Source organism: Falco naumanni, chromosome 10 (genome assembly GCF_017639655.2).
Source record: "Falco naumanni isolate bFalNau1 chromosome 10, bFalNau1.pat, whole genome shotgun sequence".
Classification (NCBI taxonomy): domain Eukaryota; kingdom Metazoa; phylum Chordata; class Aves; order Falconiformes; family Falconidae; genus Falco; species Falco naumanni.
Window position 1 is genome coordinate 31,695,173 of NC_054063.1, and position 25,866 is coordinate 31,721,038.

The 25,866-nt window shown below is 48.3% G+C and overlaps 1 protein-coding gene across 1 annotated transcript in view; it reads left to right on the forward strand.

Moving 5' to 3' along the window:
- Window positions 1–3,279: 3,279 nt before the first annotated feature.
- The window catches only part of SLC13A3 (solute carrier family 13 member 3), a 28,413-nt gene continuing 5,826 nt past the window's right edge, over window positions 3,280–25,866 (forward strand). The window contains exons 1-7 of the mRNA XM_040608753.1: window positions 3,280–3,396; window positions 14,023–14,288; window positions 14,661–14,824; window positions 19,619–19,685; window positions 20,425–20,610; window positions 21,554–21,679; window positions 24,044–24,139. Coding sequence (XP_040464687.1) covers window positions 3,286–3,396; window positions 14,023–14,288; window positions 14,661–14,824; window positions 19,619–19,685; window positions 20,425–20,610; window positions 21,554–21,679; window positions 24,044–24,139 — 1,016 coding nt within the window. The 5' untranslated portion in view covers window positions 3,280–3,285. The remainder of the gene's footprint in view (window positions 3,397–14,022; window positions 14,289–14,660; window positions 14,825–19,618; window positions 19,686–20,424; window positions 20,611–21,553; window positions 21,680–24,043; window positions 24,140–25,866) is intronic.

Sequence of the window (25,866 nt, forward strand, 5' to 3'; positions counted from 1 at the left end):
ATGTGAGCTGGAGACCTATAGGACCACTAAGAGGAAAAACAGACGTGAAAGAAAACTCATACAAGTATGGCAACAAACAGGAATGAAAATACTGTTGCATAATCTGGGTATGCTGTTACCATGACTTTTGGACAGTGGCTGCTCTGTGCCTGCAGTTACTGTGTGTATACGTAAAAACTGCGCATACAAGCTATATGGTGTCATTTTTTTGAGTGAACTTTTTTTAGTCTAGGCCTTGATGTCTGCAGGAAATTGATATTTTCCAGTTTTGCAAGATGCAAAACAGCGATAACCTTTTGCAACCCTCCTCTCCCATCAGAGCTGATAGGAAACCAAGTTAGTGCCATAAAAGCATAAAAGCTCATTTGTAACCCAGAGTTCACTATGTGAGGGTCACTACAGACAAATAAAGCCTCTCCCTGGCCCAAGCGCAAGCTGTGTCCCAAAGCAGTCCCTTTGGGAGCTACGCGGCACCTTTCTTTTGCAATAAGCTAAGCTTACTCTGTAAGTAATGGAGAGTAATGGCCCAGGAGTGGAGTGAGGTCTGATCCCAGGGATGGCCATGGAGAGCAGGGAGGGCACGGCAAGGGCAGCTACGGCTGCTGCTGGAGCTGGAAGTGGGGTGGTAGGAACAGAGTTTACAAGGAAACAAATTAATTACACGTTAATTCCCAGCTGAAGTCCTGGGAAGCCGAGTGAACCAGCGCGTAGCCCCCACAGAGTGCGCTCGGCTGGGAAGCGCTGGAGGCTGAGCCCAGCATCCACCCTGCCGAGCCGAGGGGGGCCGGGGGGATCGGAGAAGGGGCTGTCCGGGCAGGGACGTGACTCATGGCTCGGAGGGGGAATGTGCTCCTGATCCCCTCGCCCTCCGCACTAGCAGCAGTCTGTATCTTCGCGAGAGAAAGAACAGACTGTGACACTGATGGCTTATTATTCTTTTGAAGCTTTTTTTAACTTACAAAGTTGATTTTGAGAGAAAAAGCTTTGTAGAGCTCCTGTGGTCCAGCATGCGGCACACACTTGTACACGTGCTCCCAGTCTTTGGTGGATGGGTATATTGGCTGAGCTGAACCTCTTTCAAGCAGTTGCGTTGTTTTGATGGCCTGAATTTTTTCTTTCAGGTCCTCCACCATCCATCTGCCCATCCTCTCCATCACACACCACTACCTGAGCTATAAAGCAACTTACACAACCCCAGCCCGCTGGACTGGTATTAAGGCAGCACAGGACTCTCCTACTCATTTTTTTTTTTTATCATGATAACTTTTTACCCATGTTGTCGAGCAGTTAAAGAAAGGCAAGATAAAAATCCCTGCAGCTTTCTCTTGGTCAGCCCTGTGCTTTCTTTTGGGCCCCTAGGGAAGGTGCATTTGCCAGCAGGGCTGGGCAGCCGCGGGGCCAGGCGCCAGGCGGATGCCGGATCCTTGCTTTGCCAGCGGCCCCCGGCAGTGCCCGGCAAAAGCTTTTGTGTCCGTTCCGCTATTTGAAAAGAGCCGCGGTGGTGATGCTGTCACCCTTCAGCTCCTGCCCGGGATGGCTGGGGGGATTAACTGATTTGTTACTATTTGTGCAAAATTTTATATATGCCATTAAGGAGAGGGAGGGGAACAGAGGAGGTGGATCCAGACCTGGAGCACAGTCTGGTCAGACAGGCGTACCGTCCTGTCTCCAAAGCTGATTGTATCGCCACACTCTTCCTCTCTAATTTCTTCTTCCCTCTGTGCCAGTGATTCATGGGGTTTGTAAGCTGGAGAGAACTTTCCTCAGTGGGGTCTGCTTTTTTTATCCAATGCATCTGACTCCAATTTCTTTGATACTCTACGAGTGACCTGTGTGGAGGTAGTAATTCTCCACAGAGCTGATTAACTGTGAAAAAAGAAAGGTTTCTCTCCTGAACATGATTTTTCTACATTTTTCATATGGGGCCAACTGACCCATATTTTGAATATGTTTTAAAGCCCTCAAAGAATGCTGGTGAAGTACTAAGTCAGGGTGCTATTTTGCTTTCCCTTTTTTCTCCTCCCTACTCAGCTTTATTTAGCCTCCAATGGTGAGAATTCAGATGATGCAAAGAGCAGAGAGAAAATTCAGCTCTATTGACTTTGATCTCTTGCTCATCTTGATAGTGCATCAGTGTCCTGCGATGTGCCTCTTGCCTGGGCTCCCCGCAGTCTGACGGGGACTGGCAACCTCTGCGGTGCTCGCTGAGGTTTACCTGGGTCCGGAGGGGGGATCTTCTCCTAGCCCTCGTACTTTCCCATTTTCTTCCTGATGATCCTGACGCAGGGCAGAGCTGGCAGGAAAATCTGCCCTCAGATCTAGAACTGGCCAGCTTTTATGTTTTCTTTTTGATTTATGATTGAAGCATCCTTAATTGCGTGGGTCTGGCTATGTTAAGGGCAGCCAGGGTACAGTCATATGCTACTCACTTGCTGGGGCTCATACTTGTGCGAGCCAAGGCTCTGCCTCCTGCTTTTCCAGGATTTCCCATGGCTCCGTCCTGCTCCGCACCACTGGCCTTTTGTTTGGTTATGTTCACTTATTTTCAAGGAAACAACCAAAAAAGCATTTCAGGTGGCATTGCAAACAGCTCGTCAGACCCCTGAGCCACTGGTGACATGGAATTGTCAAAGGCAGTGGCAGCTCCGCGTCTCTCTCACGCCTTTGAGGCGCTGGCACTGTGCGTTTGTGCGTTTGTGTGTTTGTGCCTTTGAGCATTTGTGTGTTTGTGCCTTTGTGTGTTTGTGCGTTGATGCCTTTGTGTGTTTGTGCATTTGTGAGTTTGTGTTTGTGCATTTGTGCATTTGTGTGTTTGTGCGTTTGTGAGTTTCTGTGTTTGTGTGTTTGTGCATTTGTGCGTTTGTGTGTTTGTGCGTTTGTGTGTTTGTGCGTTTGTGCGCTTCTGTGTTTGTGCGTTTGTGCCTTTGCGTGTTGGTGCCTTTCTGCGTTTGTGCGTTGGTGCGGTGTTTCGGGCCGTGGAGGGAAACCCGGTGTTTCAGCCGCCGCCTTCGGGTGTTTTTTCCTACCAACCGCTCGTACTATTTCTTTACATCAGGTGTATCGAGCCTGAGTTACTCGCAGACCAGACGCAACCCGGCGGACCCCTCCACGCTCCAGTGGTGCCGGAGCTCCGCACGCCGCTCCCACCCCTCCGCACGGCCGTGGGGGGCGACCCGGGGGGCCGGGGCCGGGGCGGGCGGGGCGGGGCGGCGGGGCCCCTCCCGGGGGCGGGCCGGGCTCCGCGGGATAAAGCGGCGGCGGCGGCGGCGGCGGCGTCGGGCCGGGATGGCGGCGCTGGGGGCGCTGGTGAAGAAGGCGTGGAGCGTGCGGCGCTTCGTGGTGCTGCTGTGCGCGCCGCTGGCGCTGCTGCCCGTGCTGCTCAGCCTGCCCCCCAAGGTACCCGCCGGGCGGGGGGCGATGTGCGGGGTGTGCGTGCGCCTCTGGGCCCCTCGCTGCGGGAGGGACGTGCAGGGGCTGGAGCGTGGCCGGGGCTGGGGCACCAGTCTGATGAGGGGCGGCTGGGGGTGCAGCCTAGCACCCTAGAGTGAGCCCCCGAGGGGTCCGGGGGGGTCCTTATTGCTCCCTATGACTGCCTGAAAGGGGCGGTGGGCAGGTGGGGGTCGGTCTCTTCTCCCAGGTAACAAGTGATGGGACAAGATGAAACGGCCTCAAGTTGCACCAGGAGAGGTTTAGATTGGATATTGGGAAAAATGCCTTCCCAGAAAGCGTGGCCCAGCATTGGAACAGACTGCCTGGAGGGTGTCACCATCCTTGGAAGTGTTTAAAAACGATGTAGATGCAGTGCCTGGGGCCATGGGTTAGTGGTGGGCTTGGCAGTGCTGGGTTAACACTTGGACTCGATGGTTTCAAAGGTCTTTTCTGACCTGAACGTTTCTATGGTTCTGTGACAGCGGCTGGGGCGCGTGGAGCAGGGACACAGTCGGGACGATTGGCTGGGGTGTGCTGGTTGGGGACACTGATGTGGCGGTTGCAGCCAGGGGTGCAGACTAGGGGCACCAGCTCTGGTATACCAATGGGGCAACGCAAACTGGGGCCATGGACCTGGGGTGCAAGCCGGAGATGCTGATGCAGGGCATGGACCAAGCGTATGGATCAATGTTACAGACTGAGGGTGCAAACTGTGGGGCACAGCCCTGGGGACATGCAGTGGGGCTCTGTCCTGTCTTGCTGCTCACCTCTTGCCTTAGCCCCGGCACTGCCTGGCCCTCACGAGGGTCACCCTGCTGCCTGCCAGGGTTTCCCTGTGGAGGCAGGGGACCACCAAAGCCTGTGGCCTGCCACAGCTCCTCACCCTTCCACAGCCACCTTAGTATGAATGGAGGGGGCGTTCTGGGGTTATTTTAACTTTTTAGAGGGAAGAAGGGATAGATAGCATGAACTCTGTTTAAGGTGCTTTGATGGATACTGGGAAGTGTGAGGAGCCTGTGTTTCAGAATCCGCTCAAACTGAGCGGCACTGACTAGTACTTCTTGCTGATACCTGTTGCTGTTTTTATCGGCAGCACTCAAAGGGGAGCTGGGGAAACTGAGGCAAAGCAGGTTCATGGCCAGCATCGTGCAGTGAGGTTTTTGTAGAGCTAGGGTGGAAGGCAGGTGCCTGCGGCTCTGAGGCTGCCTGGCATTGCTGTCCCATCCCCTTTGCTATGGGAATCGTGGTGTGGGCAGGGAGAGAGAGACACGGCAGAGCTGGAGGTGGCTGTGCAGAGAGGCTCGTGCCGCAGGGCTCGGAATGCGGGGGAGCCACACGTGCCACCCGTACTGCTGTGGGCTGTTCTCGGGGTGGACCTTTGGTGCTCTATCTGAAAAGGCTTTGCAAGTAAGATACCGTGTTCTGTAAGCGTTGAAAAACTGGTCTCCTGGTAAGGTTTGGGCTTTGGCATGTGTGTTAGGCTGCACGTCAAGCGATCTGTGGCATGATTTTGGACTGGAGGATTTTTGCAGCTGTCCTGTATACACAGCTTTTGTGCACCAGGAGCTCCTGAGCCTTCAGTGGAAGTCCAGAGGGCAGTGAAGTCACTGGGAAATTTTCTGCTGTTGACTTCAGTATGGGCAGGATTTCACTCTTACATTCTGACTCAGATCCATTTGAGAATGACTTTGTTCTCATCAGAAAATAAGTGATGTTCAGTACCTGGTGATTATAGAATGATTCAAGCGCTGTAAGGGCACAAACATGGCATACACTTCTGTCTGTATAGTGCTTGTCAGGTTAAACCTTTGCATTCAAGATAGCAAAATAAATGTCCCAAATAAAAAAACCAACACCAAAACAACATAGAATGACCATTTATTTATTTAATGGTACCGTATGTTAAAAAGAGAAAATTATTTGGATTTGTTCTCGCTTTTTTCTGTTTGGCATTACTGTGTGAGTTCTTAATAGGAATATACTAAATGTCCACCTCAAAGAACAGAAAGTGTGTTACACAATAGGTATGTAATTCCTTTACAGTTTGATAAGTAGGTAATTGTATTTGTACGTTCACTTACAGTAGCTGAACAAGTGACTTCAATGATATTTAATAGTGTCTTGTTTGACTTTGGCACTTGTAAAATTGTGAGATACGGTTAGAGGGTGATGAGATGCACCGTGCGCTCAGCACGGCTGGTGCCTGAACTGCTCAGTAGTTATTTTAATGTAATTGTGAGAATAAATCACAGGTGAACCTGGCCCTGTGCTGCGGGAAGGCCCTCGATCTAGATGCTCTGTGCACCGGTACAAGCGTGTAGTGTTACACCTGCTGCATAAAGATTTGGGTGTTCAGGGAAGGGATTTCTCTGCATGTACAGAAGAAAAGCCCCTGCTGGCGTAGTGATGCTGTTGATGCCTGCTCCGCTCTTGCAGTGTGCCAGTAGCATGCCCCTGGGCGGACCCACAGAGGACCTCACGCACAGCCCAGTCCTAGCAGTGCTGTTTTATTGAAGGAAAACTGGTGATGGGAAGGTGAAGAAGCAGAGGGCAGCTGCTGGCAGGGAAGGAGAGGCCCCAGCAGAGCTGGCTGCTCTGCCTCCTTGCCTTAGTGATCTGTTCTTCATTTTCTGTCAGTGCTAAATGCATTACAGTTGGTAGCAGCAGTGAGACTGGCCAGCACCTGCGCTGGTCCCTGTCAAAACTCTGATGCTTGTTGGCTGTTAACCAGTGCAATATTTCAAGTAAGCCTGACTGCATCTTCAGCAGGTTCTCCCCGAGTCTGGCATAGCAGTTTGTTTGGTAGTTGTGAGCTGCCAACCAAAATTGTAGCTGCTCATGTTCAGGGGTTAGTGATTCACTTAGTTTCAACACAAAATTCTTTCACTTGTTCTGCCAGGAAAGAAACTTGTTGTTGCATCAATAAGGATTTAAGCTCTGAAGTCTGGAACCTGCTTGAACTGCCCTCTGCAGCCTGAGCTGCAGGGGGCTGCAGGAGAGGAGGGCAGCAGGTTACGCTTTTGACTGTGGTGTAAAAACATCAAGGAGAACAGGCAGGGAATCTGGGATGGTAGAGTTTGGAAGTTATCCCGGCGTGTGATGGAAAACGCGTGCACCACCCGGGTCAGATGGCTTACCCTAACACAGGACTCGAGTCCAGTCTTGTGCTCTCCTAGGCAGTCAGGAGGCAAGAGCTGCTGCAGGTGCTCAGCAGGCTCTGCCCCACAAGGAATTCAAGTGGCTGTGCTGCTGCTGGTGTTACTGGAAGGCTGTCCCAGGCAGGGCACCCAGAGAGGACAGGCTGGGGCAGGAGGAGCCGCTGGGTGCGGTGCAGTCATTGCAGCAACCCCGGTGCTGAGTGTGCACACCTGGAGCATGGGAGTGTTGGATGGGCTGGGGAACCCTGTGATCCTGCAAGGATGGTTGCTGTGCTGCCTTGCAGGGTGTAATAGAAACTGGTAGATGAGAAGCAGGGAGGCTCAGCCCTTGTAAGGTTTCCCTTGTGAGAAGGTGTCTTACAGGCACCTCTGCGATACTTTCCTGCTCTGCGGATGCTAAAATCTGTTCTCACATTGTGTCACCTTCTCCCCACTAGGATGATCAGCAGTTTTAATCTCCCAAGAGACTGGAGCCATAGAAAGCCACCTGAGCTTTGGCTTCAAGGGCAGCATTTCACTTGGAATCTGGAGACCAAGAAATCATGACCTGAAGTTGATGTAACAAAGAACCACAAATAGGACGTGGTTTCTTGGGTCAGTGTGTGCTTCTGAGTGGCACCCTGTGGTCTGGGTGCAATGGGTTTTCCAGTGAAACCTGCACCTAGGTGACATCTCCCTGGTGACAAAATCCCTTGAGAAAAATAATCCATCAAGTCTGGCCTTGCTTATTGCTGATGTTCTCCAGCATCCGTACCCGCAAGCTGCTATTAAAGCTCTCATCAGCTGTTGCCCTGCAGGTCTCTGTGTGAGCCTCTTCACGGAGGGACTGTGTCAGGGCTGGCCCTGGTGCTGACATTACATCGATGGCCCTTGGTTTTGGCATTACATTGATGCCCTTTGTAGGTTGCAGTTGTAGAGAGGGAGACTTGCATAAGTGGTTTTGTCTACAATCTCTTTTCTCTTAAATAGAAAAATGACATTTCTGCTTTGTGAGTGGGTTTGCTGAGACCTCGGGGTGTGCTCCCCAAACTGTGGCTGGAACAGTGACCTGTGTCCATCACGTAAAAAAGCAGAAGGACATGCTCTGTGAGGAGCAACTCACCAGGTACCAGTTCTCTACACAAGGGTGTCTGTGTCACCACCTGCTCTGGTTGCTGCTGAAATGGCTGAATTTTTGTCCCGTGAGTGGAAGTGCCTGTGACCCCCCTGCTCAGAGGGCTGTGAATGATTGCAAAGAGCTCGGACAGGGCAGGAGGGGCTGGAGGAACTGTTCTGCTGGAAGGGGCATGGGGGGCACTTTTAATGAGCTGTGCAAAGAGCTTGTTCCAACAGCTTCTAATGAACTCAATGTCTACAGCCTCTTGGCTTGGTAACAGCTGAGGCAGCCAAATCTGCTAAAAGGAGCTCTGAGCAGGCAAATAGGGCCCGGTGCCTTCAGAAAACAGACTTGACTTCCTCGGTGTCCATAGAGCAACTTAAAATTAACTTGGACGTAATGAGTCCTCCTCATTAGAACAAGGAGACCTTAAGAACTTCCAGAAGAAAAATGACATTGCTTGCACTTGGAAGCAAAGAATGTGAACAAAGGCTCTGTGGGGAGAGGGGTGATGCAAGTGGGCTGGTGGGGTGAGAGTGGGGTGTCCTGGGAGGTGGATCTGGATCCTGGGCTGGAGAGCACAGCAGGAACACAGGCAGGTAAAGAGGCAACAGTCAGGAGAGCAGCCTGGCAGGTGAAAGAAGTGATTACAGCCTGATTATGTGTTTTGTGCATGAAGTACATCTCTGCTATGTTTGCGCTTGGTGGTTTAGAAAGTCCGATTTCACAAAAGTGGAAGCAGTGGTCAGTTAGATGAGAGGGAGAACTTTAATGGGGAAAGAGGGGTGATTACTGGAAGTGGCGTGACCACATTTTACCGCGTGTACTGTGAGCTTCAGTCTGGAGGGAGGGCAAGCCTGGCGAAGAGCAAGCTGGCACAGAGAGAATGTGAAAGCAGCAATACTTGGGGGAAGAGGGCAAGAGTCAATATTAGTTGGAGGCTAAGAACTGTAGAAAACCTGAAAGGGAATGTGAAAGAACTGCGGAAGAAATTCCTGGGCAAGGTGTTGAGCACAAGTGTGCGGCACAGAAGGAATCTGACCCATGGATTCTGTTGCCAGATGGACAACACGGAAGAAGCCGTATTCAACGAAGCATTTTTGTTCTGTACTCAGGAGAGTGCTTATAGTACAGTGCTCTATCATAAGAAGCTGTCTGATAATGAAATGTCTTTGTTGTGACAGTAACTAAAGGGAAGTTAAAATACTTGGTGTCCAACCCTGGCTACTTTTAACATCTACAGGTTTAGGCAACTTCCATACAGTAGTTTTATAAAAGCTGCCTGAGGGTTGTTGTAAACGGGTGCATTTCTGCAAGCCCCAGGTGGACTGAGGTCGCCAGGAGCACTGGCCATGGGTCAGGCAGGTTGGGGGTCCCTCTTGGGAATCAGATGCCACTAAAGGGATTGAGATGGCAATATGTGGCTACCAGGCTGGCTACCCACAGCCAAGAGGGTTAATGTGATATTTGTGTGTGTGGACATGTGGAAGTTGAGCAAGCAGTGAGGATCTACCAGGCTGCTGTTGGCTGAGGTTCTGGCATTCACCAGAATGTTCTTCCAGTCTGGCTTCCACAGCTCAGAAGTGGCTTTGACAAATTGGAGAAGTCTCAGAATGAAGAAGGGACTGGAAGACAAGCCATGTGATGAAAGCTGTGCGAGCTCAACCCATTTCTTTTAACGAATAAAAAGGCACAGAGTGACTTGATTGCTACCTTGAAGACACATCCATCATGAGGAGAGTTTGGATAAGGGTGGCCAGGGCTAAGGCATAAAGGAGGAGCATAGAAGAAGATGTAGTCGAAGGAAGTTGAAGCTGGCAGATTCAGATTATCACAACATAATTTTAACAGTGAGGCTAATTAATCATAGGAACAGCTTATTAAACTTATGGTGGGTTCACTGTCACTGAAAATGTTTCTTTTTTTTCCTAATCAAATGTGGTGGATCGATCTCAAAACCAAACCCTGATGCTGAAATGGAGACTTAAACCGGGAGCCCTGCTAACCTTGCACAGGGTGTCGGGTCATCACGCTGCAGTGTTTGAGCTTCACAGTTGATGAATGTTTGAAGATGTAGGATCTGTAGCTGCCTCCAAGAGGTGTGAGCCTCACACCTCTGAGCCAGGGAAGATCTCAAAGATGCCTGTTTCAATTTTTTTCATTACTTTCCTATGTGATCTTGGTCAATTTATCTGCTTTCTCTGAGCTTTAGCTGTCCTGTTTGTAAAATAGAGAAAATTATTCTGTTTTCCTGCCAACTATAAAATACTTTGAGAGGTTTACATAAGTGTTTAATAAGCTTTATCTCTTTTTAGCATAACTCCAGAGCAAAATACCTTCCCTGAAGCTCTTACAGCTTGTGTCCCTGTATCACTGGCCCCTTTCTAGCCACTCTGCAAATACTCAGTGGGAGCAAAACAACTCAGCTGGCAGGCAGGCTGGTAAACAGGGCTTGGTTTATGTCCAGATTACATAATGTTTGGAGGAGCTGGGTTAGTAGAAAGGAGATTCACATACCCATCCCATCGGAGAACAGGCAGTGTGAGTGAGATGGCCAGTAGCACAGTCACAGCTGCAGTGTGAGATGCTAAAAGCCACTGGTACTTTCTTGTACCGAATAGTTCTGAGCGTCACAGGTAGGATGTTCCTTTGTGAGAGCAGTGGGATAAAAGGGCTTGAAAAGCTCCGGTTCAGCCAAAACATCTCTTGGTATCGGGATCGAGGTACTGGAGGAGCGCTGGCACCTGTCTGCCACTCATTTGTTTGCCTGGTCATAGGGTGGAAGGGTGGTGGGAGAGCCTGTGTGGGGGTGACGAGGCTGTGATGACCATGTAACATGCAAAGGTTGGTAGAGAAAACCTGAAGTTTGGCTGTGCTGAGGTAGGGCTTCTTCAGGCGCTGGGTCTGGTGGGGAGGCTGTGAGCACTGGGCAGGTGGCACTGGGCTGCCCAGGAGCCGCCTGGGGCTGGTGGAGAACAAGGTACAGCTGAAGTGCCTGATGTCCCCTTTGAGGCTAGTGGTGGGGACTGGTGGCTTGTACACGCCTGCTCCTTGGTGCTATGCCTGGGCGAGCCAGTTTGCCTTATCTGACCCGTGTTCCCTGCCAGCACCTCCTTTCCCTGGGGCACCTCATCTGCCCTTCCAGGAGACCTCCTGCTCCCTCCAGCTCTCCTTGCCCACCGGAGACTACCTCGTGGCTTGGCTTCCTCTGCCATAGCTCAGCAGGTCCCCCAGTGTGGAAAATCCCCGGAGCTTTCAGTGCAGCGAAGACAGGATCTGTCTGGAGGGGCAGAGGTCGTTCCCAAGGCTCTTGAGCAACAGGCAGGGGAGCTGCTGGAGTCCAGAGCCACCGAGCACTTCCCTGGAAATCATTAAATGGTTATAAAATTAACCCAATTGCAAGTCCCATCTTAAAGTTTGTATGCACTACCATTTTCCCCCTGAACTTTGATAGACTTATTTTGAAAAAAGAAAAAAAAATAAAACCAAGGCTGCCAGGGAGGTGGGAGAAGTAGGAGTCTGATGGTGGCGCAGCGGAGGGATCAAAGGATAAAGATCGTGCAGGAGCGATGGTGCCTGGAGCATCCCTGGGCGGCTGAGGCCACCTCCCCATAAGACCATTCTTCTGACACTTGTTAGCAGTTATTGTTTGCATACTCGGCAAACTCGCTGGGCACTGCAATTAACACTTGCAAGGTATCTCAAAACCAAGAACCTTTAAATTTTATATAGAGTTTGGTTCAATGTTATTAATGGTTTTAATTTTTTTTATTCTGGGGAGTGCTTGCTCCAAATCTAAGTTATTCTGAAGTGGTCTTGTTCGTTTTTTGTTCAACAAGGGTCTGATCTTAAGTAAAACTTGTGCAATTAGCCCTCTTCTGTGGTAGAATAAATTGGATAAACAATACTACAGCTTACTTTTTCAAGTGGTTTTTTGTTGATCCACATAGGTTTCAAAATTTCAGGAAAACCTTCTGTATAAGCAGTTCTTTCTGCCCTTGTTTGGTTTTACCCCATGGCTTTTGATCTTGCGCTAAGATTAGTGATTGGAGTCATGCTGTGTTTCATTGCAATGTTTTCCAGAACATTTTCTGTGCAACAGAGAATAAATAACCCTTACTTACAATTAGTTTTCTAAATGGTACTTATCTGTTTCATCAAGTCAATTAAAGCCTTCACTGATATGCTCTTATATCAAGGCGTTGTTAAATATTTTAAGTTGCTTCACCCCTGTAATAGGCAGTGTCTTTATTTTGAAGTTGACTTTTGTGCCACTTCCCTTGCAGAAAGCTGGAGAATATTGTGCCAATGGGAGAAAAAAATTATTTATACGGCCTTTAGAGATCAAATGGAAAAGGGCTTAATGAGACCAAAGCTATTTCTTTGGTGTATGGAAAGAACCAGAATAAAGAGCAATTATCAGTTGCCATGGGAGTGAAATCACTAATCTAGTGTGCAAACATTTTAAACTGTGATTCTTCATTTTTGCAAAAATTTGCACTGCCAGGTTTGTTGCTCTGGTCCTGCCGGTTTGGAGGGAGCGAGGCCATGGGGAGCTCATGGGAGCTGCCAGGTGCCCCGGCTGCGCTGGGAACGTAAAGGTTTTACTTCACACTATCTCGTGTGTCATTTTACTGGGATATAAAATTAGGACTGAAAGTGGTCTTTAAATCCAGGTCTTGGAAGCTTCATGTGAAGTGTGGGCTCTGATGTGATTAATGTATTAAAAAAAAAATAAATAAATCAAAGCAAATTACTCTGTTCTGTGTTTCCACCTGCACTGGAACCTTACTAGTGGAACTGCTGGTGAAATGCAAAGACTGAGCGCTAAAAGCAAATCAGAAATTCTGTCATTCTTGCCACTTCTCAAACACTCGCTACAGGTGTATTGAACAATAAATCAGCATTGATTTCAATTCACTCGGCTTTACGCACCCAGCTGGGTGTCAGGGTAGATTGTGTTCTTTGGCGTTCTCAGTAACGGTGGTTGTGTTTTATTCCCAGTTTGTGACTGGGCTGGCATCTGCTTCAGGAGCTTGGGGACAGCCACATCCAGCTAAGACCTGGAGGGAATCTTTTGCAGGTGGCCAGGCAAGTCATAGCTCTGCTGTACCTGCTCTGGCGCCTTGCCGCTCCCTCTCACGCTGCAGCTGAGACCAGGTTACCCCCAAAACACAGCCCCTCGCTGCTTCCCACCCAGCCGCAGCCGGGAGCGGAGCCGTCATCCCCCTCACAAAAAGCCTCGCGAGCCCCAGCCCCGGACGCAGCGGAGGGAGGTCCAAGCAGAGGGACAGAGGTGCCTTTGAGTAACAATTCAACCTGTTCAACAAGCTGGAAAAGAGTGGTAAAATAAATAGCTCTGTGGCTTCCAAATGACTCTCAGCTGTTATTTATAGCGCTGTGGGCACTCTGCCCCACGGTTGCTGACAATATCCTCGTTCAGCCTTGCCATGACCGAGCCCAGCTCCGCACTGGGCTCCCCCCTGCCCTTCCCCCCCTGCAGGGCTCTCCCCTCCTGGGCTTGGAGCTGTTCTCCTGACTTCTTCCCATCGCTTGTTGTTTCGATGTGGCTGTCACGACAGATGCTCTAGTTTGTGCCTCCTGGGTGGATGAATGAATCACGCAGCGGCGCGGGGGCGCTGGGTTCCTGCCAGCCTTGGCCAAGGCTGGGGTGATGCTGGACATGGGCGAGCTCCCTGCCCTCAGGAAGCGGCGTGCCACCAGGGTGCTTGATTTACTGATTTCCGTAAGGACTGGGATGGGTTGCCATGGAACGGTTTCTCACAGATCTCTTGGGAGACTCTGATCCAAGAAAAGAAACCTTTGTGTGCCTCCTATTGCAAATGGGGGGACTCGATGCATCCACCTCTCAAAGCTGTTTCTCTGTAGCCACGCAAAGCACAGGCTGTTGGAGAAGAAAGTTGGAAGTTGGAGAGGAAGCATGAATGTGAAGTGTAGCAGGGTTGGATACTGGGACACCTGAGGACGTTAGCAGCAGTGCCTGCTGAGGATTGGCACCCTAATTCAACATTTTGGGACAGTTTCTACTCTCCAGAACTTCCTTGGCTGACGCCCCAGCACACTGCCACCCTGCAGCACATAGGAGGCTTAGGCAATTGAGGAGAAGTTGGGTTTTGCTGTGGTCTGAGGAGATCAGTGTAAGTCCTGAACCCCTACACATTGTAGCAGGGAAGATGTTGCATTTGATGGAAATGCTTTGGGAGAAATACTCTGTCCTTGAAGGAGTAACTGGTGCATTTTGCTTGCTAAATGTCTGTAGGTGAAAAGATATCTGTGTAATGCCACATGTCTTATTTTTCCTCTCTCCTCCGTTTGCAGGAAGGAAGATGTCTCTATGTGATCCTGCTGATGGCCCTGTATTGGTGCACGGAAGCACTGCCCTTGGCCGTGACGGCTCTGCTGCCCATCGTCCTCTTCCCCTTCTTGGGGATCCTCCCATCTAACAAAGTTTGCCCGCAGTATTTTTTAGACACAAATTTCCTCTTCCTCAGTGGTTTAATCATGGCCTCGGCCATTGAGGAGTGGAATTTACACCGCAGGATCGCACTCCGGGTGCTGATGTTGGTGGGAGTCCAGCCAGCCAGGTGACTATGGGGGCAGGGGGATCTCCATGGGGACGTGAGCTACAGGCGCTTGGGAAGCAGCTCCGCTGTGGTGGGTCGTGATGTGAGCAGCTCCCATAGGAGGGGGCTGCCCACACCCCCTGTTCTCCAGCTTATTAAGTTTATTCAGCTGTTTGCCTTTGCTCAGAGGCCAGCGGAGCACGAGGAGAATCATTTGGTTCAGCCCCATATTTGTGCTCAATCCAGTTATGAGATAGTCACAGAAGTCCTTTTTGATGTTGGTTTTGTTATCCCTGCACATGAGCTTTCCTTCCTATAGCTGTAATATATCAGAGGACTTGCTGAAGACATTCAGCTTTTCCTTTTTTTTTTTTTTTTTTTTTTCTCTTCCAGACTAATTTTAGGGATGATGTTGACAACTTCTTTCCTGTCCATGTGGTTAAGTAATACTGCCTCCACTGCTATGATGCTTCCAATTGCAAATGCAATTTTAAAAAGCCTCTTTGGGGAGAAAGACACATCTAAGGATATGAACAGGGAAAATGAAGAAAACAAAGGTAATTGAGACAGGGCAGTAGTATAAGCCAGCTGAGGTCTGTGCTGCTGCTGTCAAATATGCCCCGTTTATATTGACTTCACTGGCACAAGTACCAGGTTTTTTTAGCTGCAGCTTGATCTCAGTGCTGGTCCTATTTTAATGCACTAAATTACTGTGGTGGAAGAGTACTGGCATAAAACTCCCTTTTATCCTGCCCCTTCTTTATGTCATGCAGGGGGTAATGCTTATGAGTTGTCTGGAGAACCCGAGAAGTGGTGATGCCCAGCCAACCTGCTCTGTAAACCTCCTGCTGGCACAAGTTACACTCCAGCTCTGTGGGCACGGTGGTGATGGGATTCACAGGGATGCCTCACTGCGGGGGTAGCCGGGGAGGGCTGTAGATAGTGACACTTGGACAGATGAGTGCTACATGATGGTGCGTTGCTGCAGGGGCAGGCAAGGGACTGCCTGGGCAGCAAGAGCAGGGTACGGGTGAGGACAATGTCCCCTCCGTTGCCATGTGCTCATGGGCAGTTGGGTTATCCTCTCATTTCCCTGTTTGTTCATCCATGAAACTGGAGCCTGAGCTGGAGGAGAAAGAGAAGATGAAAGGAAAGGCTGGCAGGTTAAATACCCATTTAGAAAGCGCTCTGTGATTTTTCCAGCTTGATAATACTGCTTGGTGGTGGTCCTGAGTGGGTTGTGGACAGGCTGGATCAGGGGTATGCAGTCAGATTGAGCTCTTCCTCCAGCTCTGTCTTTGCAAGTCATTTACCAATAGTTTGGGCTTCTGGCAGACAGTGGTGAGAAACAGCAAACCAGAAATGAACTTGTGAAGTTCCCTTTGCAGCTGTTACTGATGGCTGGAGCAGTAGTCTTGGCTTCTCTTCCTTGCACTAATTAATAATTCTTCTGCCCCTGTGACTTAAAAGCAATGGCCTTTTGGTTCCCACTGAGTTCTAAGACAGAAAAATGAGTCCTCAGAAGTAGACTCAAACATTTGCATACTCTAATAAAGATAAAATTAATAATTCCTCATTAATGTCTACCAATCATGTTTGCACACCAGGTTGCTTTATCACATTTGCTTCATGAGTTTTTGACTGTTCACATCTATTAAAATCAACCCCACTGCCCTTCTTGCTATAATTTCTTATTCTGTAGAAGCACTGTGTTTTTGTCAGTCTGCTTTTAACCTCCTTGATCCCATCCTCTGAAATGATTTGACTCTGTAGCTGTGACCGTAAATACAGTAGAGTTTGGGAACGTGTAAAATCAAGACCCCTCTTGTCCTAGACAGTGGCAGGCACAAAATTAACGTCCCTGGCTCACAGTGCTTACAGTGGTGAGAGAAACCAGCAAAGGCAAAGGGAGAGGCATGCAAGCAGAAGAATGAATAAAGTGATGCTTTGCAAATATCATGTGATTGTGTGATGATGTATTTTTCTCTTGAGGTAGAAACTTAGAGAAGTAATAAAAAGTGAAGGAGGAGTAATCTGTAAAGTGTACAACATCAAAATGCAGGTCTTCTTGTAGGCTTGTTATGTGAACTTTAGTGCCCCAAGGTAGACTCATCCTTTTCTGTAATCTTTCTGAACGGATGAGAAAAGCAGAGTTCCTCGAAGGAAGCCCTACACCTGAAGTCAGTCAAAAGTGACGAATCTGATGTTCCGCCTAGGAGCGGAGATGTGCAGGTGAGCGTTCTGCAGGGGTTCCTGCCTGGCAGGTGGCCGCTGCAGTCAGGGCTGCTCACACATCTCCAGCAGGGCTGGCTGGATGCAAGGAACATGCCTTTGAGGAAAAGGTATACTCATTTCATAATTTAATTAATTTTATAATCTAACTCAATTGTAATCTGTGTTCCAAAAAACAGACAGATGTGTTTGTGAAGGGGCCTGTGTGTGGAAGCAAGCTTTTGCAATGGCATATGATAAAATCAGTTTGCAAATCTGCTTGGACATGCTTTATTAACACCGTAGTGGTGTCAAGGAGGCCAAAAATATACTTGCATGGAAAAAATATATATAAAAAAAAAAAGAATATGTAGAATGTAAAAGCATTTGATTTTTCTGAAGAAATCTCGGCAAGTATTAAACCAGCTTTGTGAAGTTGCTTACACACACAGGGCCAGAATTAAAGTGATGTCACTGAGTTGGTAGCACTTTTTTGCTGATGGGAGAACCTCAAGGTTGCATTCACTTATGTCCATCCTCAACCATGTTACAAATCAGTAAATACTTGCATGGTTGTGTTGTTGTTGACAGTTAAAATTGGGTGCAGCATTTTGTTCATTTTGTCACTGTTGGATACTGATGCAAGAGCGCTCCGAGGTGAGCTTTGGTGGCTGAAGTCCCAGCTGGTTCTGGTTGATTGAAGCAGGGCTATCAACTGCACACCAACAGGCTTTTTTTTCAGCTTCCAGAATTTTCATTTTGGAGGTGGGTTATAGATTCCCTACAATTCAGTCTGACATCCCCAGCGAGAGGTGTGTGACGAGATGGAAGCTGCTGTGCTAGTGAGTCTGACCATCTTTCCTGCTCTCTGCCCACTAACCCATCATCGGCAATATTTCATTTCTCTGAGCAGCTTAAATATCTCCAGGTAAAAATCACAAGGAAATATCTCCATCCTTTATTTCCTGCGTAGAGAGTATCTTCTGCAAATTCGGGACAAACTGAGTCAGTACTTGAGGTGTTTTGTTGGGTTGGAGACCTGCAAATGATGTCTCTACAGGGGCGTGTGGGAAATGCTGGCTTTGGACACTGCTGGCTGCCTGGCCCCAGCGCTGCTGCCTGCGCTCCCTGGGGGGTGGGAGTATTCCTTCTCAGGCCTTTTCAACCTGTTGGAAACAATAAACGTGTTGTTCAAGCTGAACTTACCTAGGAGAAGCCTTTCTGCCTCTAAGGTGTATGAGGTACTTGGGTGAAGTGGCCACCGACTCCTGCTTGCGCTGTTCCGTGAGAGGTGCGTACAGCCAGGTCCTGCCTCGGGGGTCTTTGGCCTCTTCTGATTTACGCGCCTGTAACAATTTTCAGCTCCTCCTTACGAGTTTCATAGGAAAAGTTTGTTCCGCAGTAGCTGTGGCTTTCCTTTGCATGGTTGCCTTTTGCAAACCTTCCGTGAGAGGTAACTCGCGGATGGCCCTGGCAAAATGGGATGGGAGTTTGGGCTTAATGTTTTTCCATTTTTTTTCTCTGCTAAGAGGTAGAACGGAATATGTGTCTTTGCAGAGCCAGCGCTAGGCTGGAATGGGGTGGCAGTGGTGAGAGGCTTGGGCTAAATGTGTCAGGGGATCAACAGTCAAACCACGGGTTAATGTTCGTCCTTCTAATTACATCCCTCCATCACTGCACTGTTGGGATGAAAGCTCAGCATGTGTGAGTCCAAGCCAGTTAACTCCAATTCCGTAAATTAGCAATGTGTAAAACATGACATGGCAAAAATCTTTGGTTCACTGCGCTGGAACGAGCTCGGTGTCTTTGGCACACGTGTGAGTGGGTGCAGAGACTTTGCCCACTGACTGCCCTCCTCCGTGCACTTGCTTTTGGGCTCTAGGGCATGTACAGGTAGAAGAGGCTGGTGTTTCAGTCTGAGGATGGGTGTGACGAGATCTGGGAACCCCTGGGGTGGCAGTACCAGGAGTTGGGCTCAGCTTGCCGTGGCCTGCAGAGCCCAGGGAGGTGACAAGGGACAGGGCTCTGGACCCCGAAATATGCAAAGAGCCCAAGGCAAGGCAGCAGGGCCAGCGGTGATGGGGAAGGGCCACCTGGGCTGAAGGTGGATAAAACTCTCAAGTGCTCCAGTCCTGAGGAAGAACATGGAAAATGGGTGTTAATGGCACACCTCTACTCCCAACCTCAGGAAGTTAAGCCGTGAGCCAGGACTGCAAATGCCACAAGCTTTAGTGTGAGATCTCGTAAAAAAAAAGAGTGGTTGTATTGCGTTTCTGTCTTTCGTTTTGTGAATCCTCCCACGTGTATGTGTGCGGTAGAGTGGCATGCACCTCCTGGTTTACTGCCAAAGAGAACCTTGGTCCTTCTGGTCAAAATATACCCTTTCCTCAAGTGCTCCTGAGTCCTGCTGGTGTTCCCTGTGGCTAAGGACAGCGAGGCAGAGCCCACATGAAATGTGCAGGGGGGTCCCTGGGAGCTGAGTATGCAGCAGGGTCCCCCCGGGGTGGCCCTAAACTTGTGTTGAGGACCGGTAGCTCAGCCTGCTGGTCCCATCATTTATGGAGGGGATGTTGGGCTGGAACAAAGCCTAATCTCCAAATGAGTCTCACTCTTGTTTTTAAAGAGGGAATTACAGCTTTCTGGTGACGTTGCACTAGGTGTCTGCAGGGGGTAAAATTCTCATCCCTTGGGAGCAGAGCTGCGCAGCAGGGAGTGCTCCTGCTGTACCTCCGGGAATGTGCCTTATGGGTACATCATGCCCAAGTTTTTCTTCCTAAGAATGAGCTATGGTTCACCCTTCCCACGAACACCCCACCCCAAACCCCTTGGCTTGATAAGAGACACCCTGGAACTCCTGGTCACGTTAGAAGATCCCAGAGCCCAGCCAGTGGCAGAAGTAGTAAAAGGACGGTGTGAGTGCCTCTGGGTGTTGGAGGAGAAGCTGCGGCAGTGGCAGGGGGAGATGGGCTTGCCCACGCCCTCTGGGTGCTCCTGACCCTGTCCCCTGGCCTGAGCTCGCCCTTTGTTCGCACAGCCCCTCCTCTGTCAATGGCAGTTGTTTCCTCCGTTCCTCTGTTTGGTTCAAGGAGAATTTTCTAGATGCTTTGAACTGTTTTAAAGTCCTCATCTTTCTTTTTCAGCATCTTTACAGCAGAATAAACTTTACACTGTACCAACTGAGATGCAGTTTCTGGCAAGTACTGAGGAGTAAGTTAACTATAAAGTTTGTATTAGAGAGTTGAGAGAGAGAATTATCCCCTGAGCTAGAGCAAGTTTTAGGAATTTGAAATTCAATCATTGAAATGTTTTGATTGTACCAAACATCCCAATCACTAGCAGCCTGATGATAGAAACCCTCTTCTGTGTGTCCAGCATCCCTCTGCATGTCCAAATCATTGCAGAGATTTTCCAGCCACTCTGAAATGGTAGCCAGAGGTGTCTCCTGCGGGGGAATTGTGCCTTGGTTTTCTCAGGAACATCAAATGTGTGAAGCTGGTGATGTAAAACCCACCAGGATTTACACACTGGTGTGATGGTCCTGCTTTGATAACAACGATGGGAAGGAAGCATTTTTTCAGGATCAGGTGTTTCTTTCTTCTCGATGCTATCAATTTATTTTTTTTTATTTGTTTATTTTTTCCTTTTAGCAGTCCTGTGGACTTTATGCTAAGTGTTACAAGTTGCTGAGGGGCTGGGCAAGGCATGTGCACCCTCAGCTCCTGCGGATGGGTGCTGAGGGTGCTCTGCCCTCTGCACGGCTGCCAGTCCTGCATGGCAGTTCACTGAGCAGACCCTTCTGCTGCCCTGAGCTGCTAATGTGTCCTTGAGGACAGTATTAGCTTGGATTTCTAAAACCTGGGAATTTTCCTTCTGTCAAGACTCTGAAGTGGTTGCACTGTATTTAAACCAGGGCTTTCACCGGATTCTCTTTTGGACTGTTTTAAAGCAAAGATCTGACGGAGGAGAAGGAGGTTGCCAGCGATGTTCTCTCAGATTTAAAGAAGGAGGAGGAATACAAAACAAATATATGGAAAGGTTTCCTCATCTCAATCCCATATGCGGCCAGCATCGGAGGAACAGCAACGCTGACGGGAACTGCACCAAACCTCATCCTCCTGGGACAGCTGAAGAGGTATGGGAGGCTGCCCTGGAGAGCCTTGTAAATCCTGGAAAAGAGAGACGTGTTCCCCATCCCTGCAGGAAATTCCCTTCTGTGCCAAGAGCTGGTTTGGGAAATTCATGCACTTCCAGAATATTTTGGGAAACTTTGTGAGCAGAGGAAAGCAGAGAGTGGTTGCGTCAGCTTAGGAGGTTTGCAGCATACCCAGGCAGGCTGTCAGTGAAATGGGCGCACATGTGCTTCACCTCACTGACGCTCTTAATCCCATTGACTTTAATGGGATTTGACTACATGCTTGCAATTAATCTCATAACAGTTTTGATGAAACACGCCACGTAGCGTTCTGTGACCCATTGTATCTACTGCTGTAGAAAGAAAGAAATAGAAAAGAAAGAAAACTAGAAGAAAAACAGTAGAAAGAAAAAGAAGGAAACCATTACTTCTGACCTGTTTTCTTAGTTATAAAAGATGCCTCCTACGTGCGTAGGAACAGAGATTTGTGTCATCCTGAGTGCCCATAGGTATTTTTTAACATTGCTAGCCTCTACAAGTGGTATGTGCAGTCTCCCCTAGCCATGTACAGCATCTCGCTGAGGTTCATGTTCAGACTGTCCAGCAGTTATTGTAGCATGGTTTAATCCTGGGTGCTCAGGGGCATCATTGTACGCAAGCATTGGTGCTCTGGAGGGGGGGGGTCAGATCTCCCCTTGCAGGCTTGCAGAGCTGGGATGGGTGAGCTGTGGGTGGCAGGGTGGCCTGGATGGGTTGTTCCAGCACAACACTCCCCAGATCTCCTAGAGCCCAGATAACTGCTGGTGCACACAGAAGAACAGTTTTAAAATGCACACTGGCACTTGTGGGATGTTTTGCTGCCGATTTCAGATGTTTGTTTACCCGTAAATTGGAAGGGTTGTTTTCCCTTCTTGGATTAACTTGATTTTTCCCATTTGCTTAGTTATTTTCCAGAATGTGATGTGGTGAACTTTGGTTCTTGGTTTATGTTTGCATTTCCTTTAATGCTGATTTTTCTTCTCCTGGGATGGCTATGGATCTCCATCCTATATGGAGGAATTAACCTGAGGTACGTTTATATTCCCTACACATATATGTAGTCTGGTTATACCAGCACTGTGAAATGCATGTTCATCACGATTCTCATACTAAATCTACTGATATCACCCAATATCACCCAGTCATGTCCTGGATAGTGGGGGGTTTCCTAACTAACTTCAGGATGCTCATGCTATTATCAGTCAGCTATTTTAAAGATGCTGATATGCAACAGCAATTGTTTAAAGATATCTCATAGTTACATATACTTTATCTAACTTAAATACATATGTGTACAGAGTATGTATTATATATTCATTCAGTTAAATGTACAGTTCTTAAAGGTTGTTTTACTGCCTGACCTGGTCCTGTGGAGGTCAGTGGCAGATTTTCATTGACAGAAGGGAAAGCAGGATCAAACTTTGAAGACCAGCATGAAATCTTGGTTCTCCTGGAATTAGTAGCAAAAATCTCCTAGAACATGAAAGAGCCAGGATTTGTTCAAGGGGCAGAAACTCGGGTTTGGAATGGATTACTTCACAACAGGTCTTAATTTTACAACAATGTGTTAATCTGTAACTGAGAATAACATGTTTTTCCGGTAAATCTTTGCTGGATACATGCAACCCCTAGCGTACACTACTTAAAATGATTGCAGCATTGCCATGCTCATTCATTTGGATCCCTTTTCCCCCTACACACTCTCACATGATAGTAACAGGCTCACAGGCTTGGTTCCTCTGGGGACCGTACAAAACTTCCAATATTTAGAGAAGTCTTTAATTGCTATTTTGAGTTTAAAATCCAAATACAGAGGGGGTGGGGGAAGAAAGCAGGTGTCCAAATATTTACATTGTCCCAGAGACAGGAAAAAAATCAATGGGAAAATTTCAATCCAGAAAATGCCAAAAGCTGGTCCTTAAATTGCTTGTGGAGCTTCACGGGAGGCTCGGCGTGCTGCTGTGGGCTGCTCTGCCGGCACACAGCCACTTAGACCTGTGCTGCTCTGCGCTTGTGTGATGCAGAACCTGAATCCCCACATCCTGCGGAGAGGTGTCCTGCTGCCATGGCCCTGGACAACCAGGTGGTGGAAGAGGTAGCTGTGCTGGCCAAAGCCCCTGGCAAAATGAGAAATTGTTCTTGTGCTCGGGGAACGTGATGCTTTTTGTTTTGTTTGGCTCATCTCTGTCAGCACAAAGCCTGGCTTTATTGGGATAGCTGGGCCAGCGCAGATACCAGTATTCCCCAGTGGCAAGGTGCCTTGGAAGAGACATTGCAAAGCTGCACAAGTACAGCCGAGGTTCTGCAGGAGTCTGTTGCACTGCTTTGGCTGTAACGGCTTGGGGACAGTGGCTGGACTTTCGATGTGGGCAAGTCCTTGGTGTCTGCAGCACAGTACAGGCGGATGGACATCGCTCCAAGAGTGGGTCGGCTTTGCCTGAATCCAGAAGGCATGAAAAGCCTTAGGGATGGGCTGGCTGAGCTGAGGCTGCTGTTAATGACACCCCGCAAAACCCAAGAAATTGAAGGACCAGGTATATCTGGTTGGGGTTCAGGAACTTCTGAGCGATCAACTCTTCATCTGTATAGAAGATCCAGTCGCAATATCCCTTGGAAACAGTGAATGAATTAGGGAAGCGCCAGCACCGTGGGGCAGGATGGATGTGCCTGATGCAGAGCTGGGTTTGTGGGTTTAATCAGGGTCACAGGCACGGTTAGAAACTGGGTTCAGCGTCATGGGTTGTGACGGGAGATGCAGTGCAAGATATGAATATATCATTTGTATGCACATACTACAAAGGAGCAAACTGTGTGTGCAGTCAGCACAGCCGCTGGGCTAAGAGGCTTAGCCAGGAGCACATTAACATTCCCGGCCAGTTAGAAATTCCTCACATTTTTGTTGATCCTCAGCAGCATCATGGGATCGCCCAGGAAATTGCAAGTGACTCAAGAAATGAAGGGAGAGATTAATTTTCTGTGTCACCCTCTTCCCAATTGTTCTGTCCAAGTAGGTAACGGCTAGAGATGAGGAAATCCGGCATTGCTGGGACTTTCTTTTGGCAATCAGAGCCCATGCTGGAGGAAACAGTTCAGAATGTAAATGAGAGGAAGCTTCCTAACCTCTGCAGGGTCTCCGTTGTGTGAATGCATAGAGAAAGGATATATAAAATAGGGCCTTATTGCCTTTGTCTGCACCAGAGCCTTTCATCATTAGTCTTCATAATCTGAAGAAAATGCAAACTGAGCTGCCAGAGATGTGCAGTTCTTTGCAAGTTGCAGAGCAGGCACTGGAGCGGTACCCGGAGCCAGGCATATGCTGCAGTAGGAAATGCAATATCTACTGTGTGTCAGTTCTGTTAGAGGCATGTAAAAATGTAACCATGTTTCTTGGCAGGGGCTGGAGAACAAAAAAGTCAAATATAAGAGTGGATGCAGAAGCCCGAGCCAGAGAAGTCATAAAGGAGGACTATCAGAAACTAGGTCCAACAAAGTGAGTTGTAAAGTCGGGGCTGAAATGAAAAAGAAATCAAGTGGGTTTGGAAATGTCCTGTCTTAAGAGTGGAGGAATGGGGGAAATGGAGTTTTTCAGAAGAAGATGAAATGCATGTTTCCACTCAGCGTGTTCATAAGCTCTTTAAGTTTGCTTTTTGCACGTTCCAGCCTCTTCACCTTCACTAACATGAATAGTTGCCAACAGCAGCTTGTGCTCAAATCTTCCCAACAACAAAGTTCATATTTGTGTGGATTCGTGCTGGGTTGTTTAATTACTCTTTGTAATTTTTTCTGCTCCATGGACAAAACCAATCCTATGTGTGTTACGTACTAACCAACACAGGCTGAATTCTGAAGGTTTGTGCATACCTGTTCTGCAAAGTAGGAAGCATTTACTGGAAAGACTGATGAACCATATGATAATGTATCACATGGATTGTGGATATGCTGTAAGGAATCTTAATAGCTGCTAAAGAAAGTATATGGAAAGCAGTCAGAGCCATGTCATGGAATACATTATTTTTTTCTGAATAACTCCTTCAGCTCTATTAGGTGAAGACAGGACAAGGGACTTTTAGCTTCTTATTGTAGTTTCTCAAAGGTCTTGTCTTCTGGAAAAAGCTTGGTGCAGATTGCAATGGTGGGGATCATATTTTGGAGAAAGGAACCAGCAGAAAGAATCGTGAGTTTTAGACTTAAGAGGAATTCCAAAAAAGAAGGAAACAGGAAAAGCTGATTATCTCTAGGAATCAAACCCTAGGTATGTCCAACCAGCCACCGATATTCTGGGCAGCCAGGGCTAGTGAATGTTTTTGAAACTGTAGGTCTAACCTTAAATGGTCTGTGTTTCTCCATGTGTAAACCAATATTTTCATACTCACAGCAATGCTGTGACGATTCAGCGATGTTTGTGTCATGCTATCGACATTGTAATTATTGCTGTTATGTGGAAAATGGAGTGGTTCTTCAAAGGCAATTGTCTGTGCCTGTGCTGTAAATGAAAGAAATTGGTTTATTTGTTCCATTCGGTACATTATCGAGCAGCCTGCGAAATGTCTCTGAAAGAATCAAAGTCCCACTTTGAGGTCTAGGAGTGAGAAAGTCCATTAAGCTGAGCTCTATCAATTTGATTAGCAACCCCATAACTTAAAATCAGTGCAAGTGGCTTTTCCCCAATGGTTTAAATGCCCTTCCTTGTGCTCGGAGAGATTTAAAACAGTGTTTTGAGCACTGTCTTGGCTAAATCTTGACTCCACTGGATCCTTAGTGAATGACATTGCCATTTACCCTGCTGTTCGTCATGTGTCTAAGGGGTGCTGTTTAGGTTTTGACCTTGAAGAAGCTTGTTCCTGCTGTCTCATACACGATTTGAATCTCAGCCATCCTTTTACATGGCTTGAACTGGAGTGGGAGCATCCCTGGGTGGCCATGCCTGAGGGACATCCCGGAGGGCAGCGGTAAGAGGAATGACCACGAGGAGCTGCTTGGCCCGTGCTCTCTGCCACACACACACACTCTGCACACACAGGGTCAGCCTTGCATATGCCTCTCCTGACATCTAGGCATTCCTGATGCCTGTCTTGCCTCTCCCTAATGTCTTCCAATAAGAGATAATTGCTGACAAATACCAATATTTGCAAATAGATTTACAATCTATTCTGATGTTTCACTGTAGTTATTTTTAGGAAACCAGCCTAACTTCTCACCCAGGCTGCTGCAGCCTGA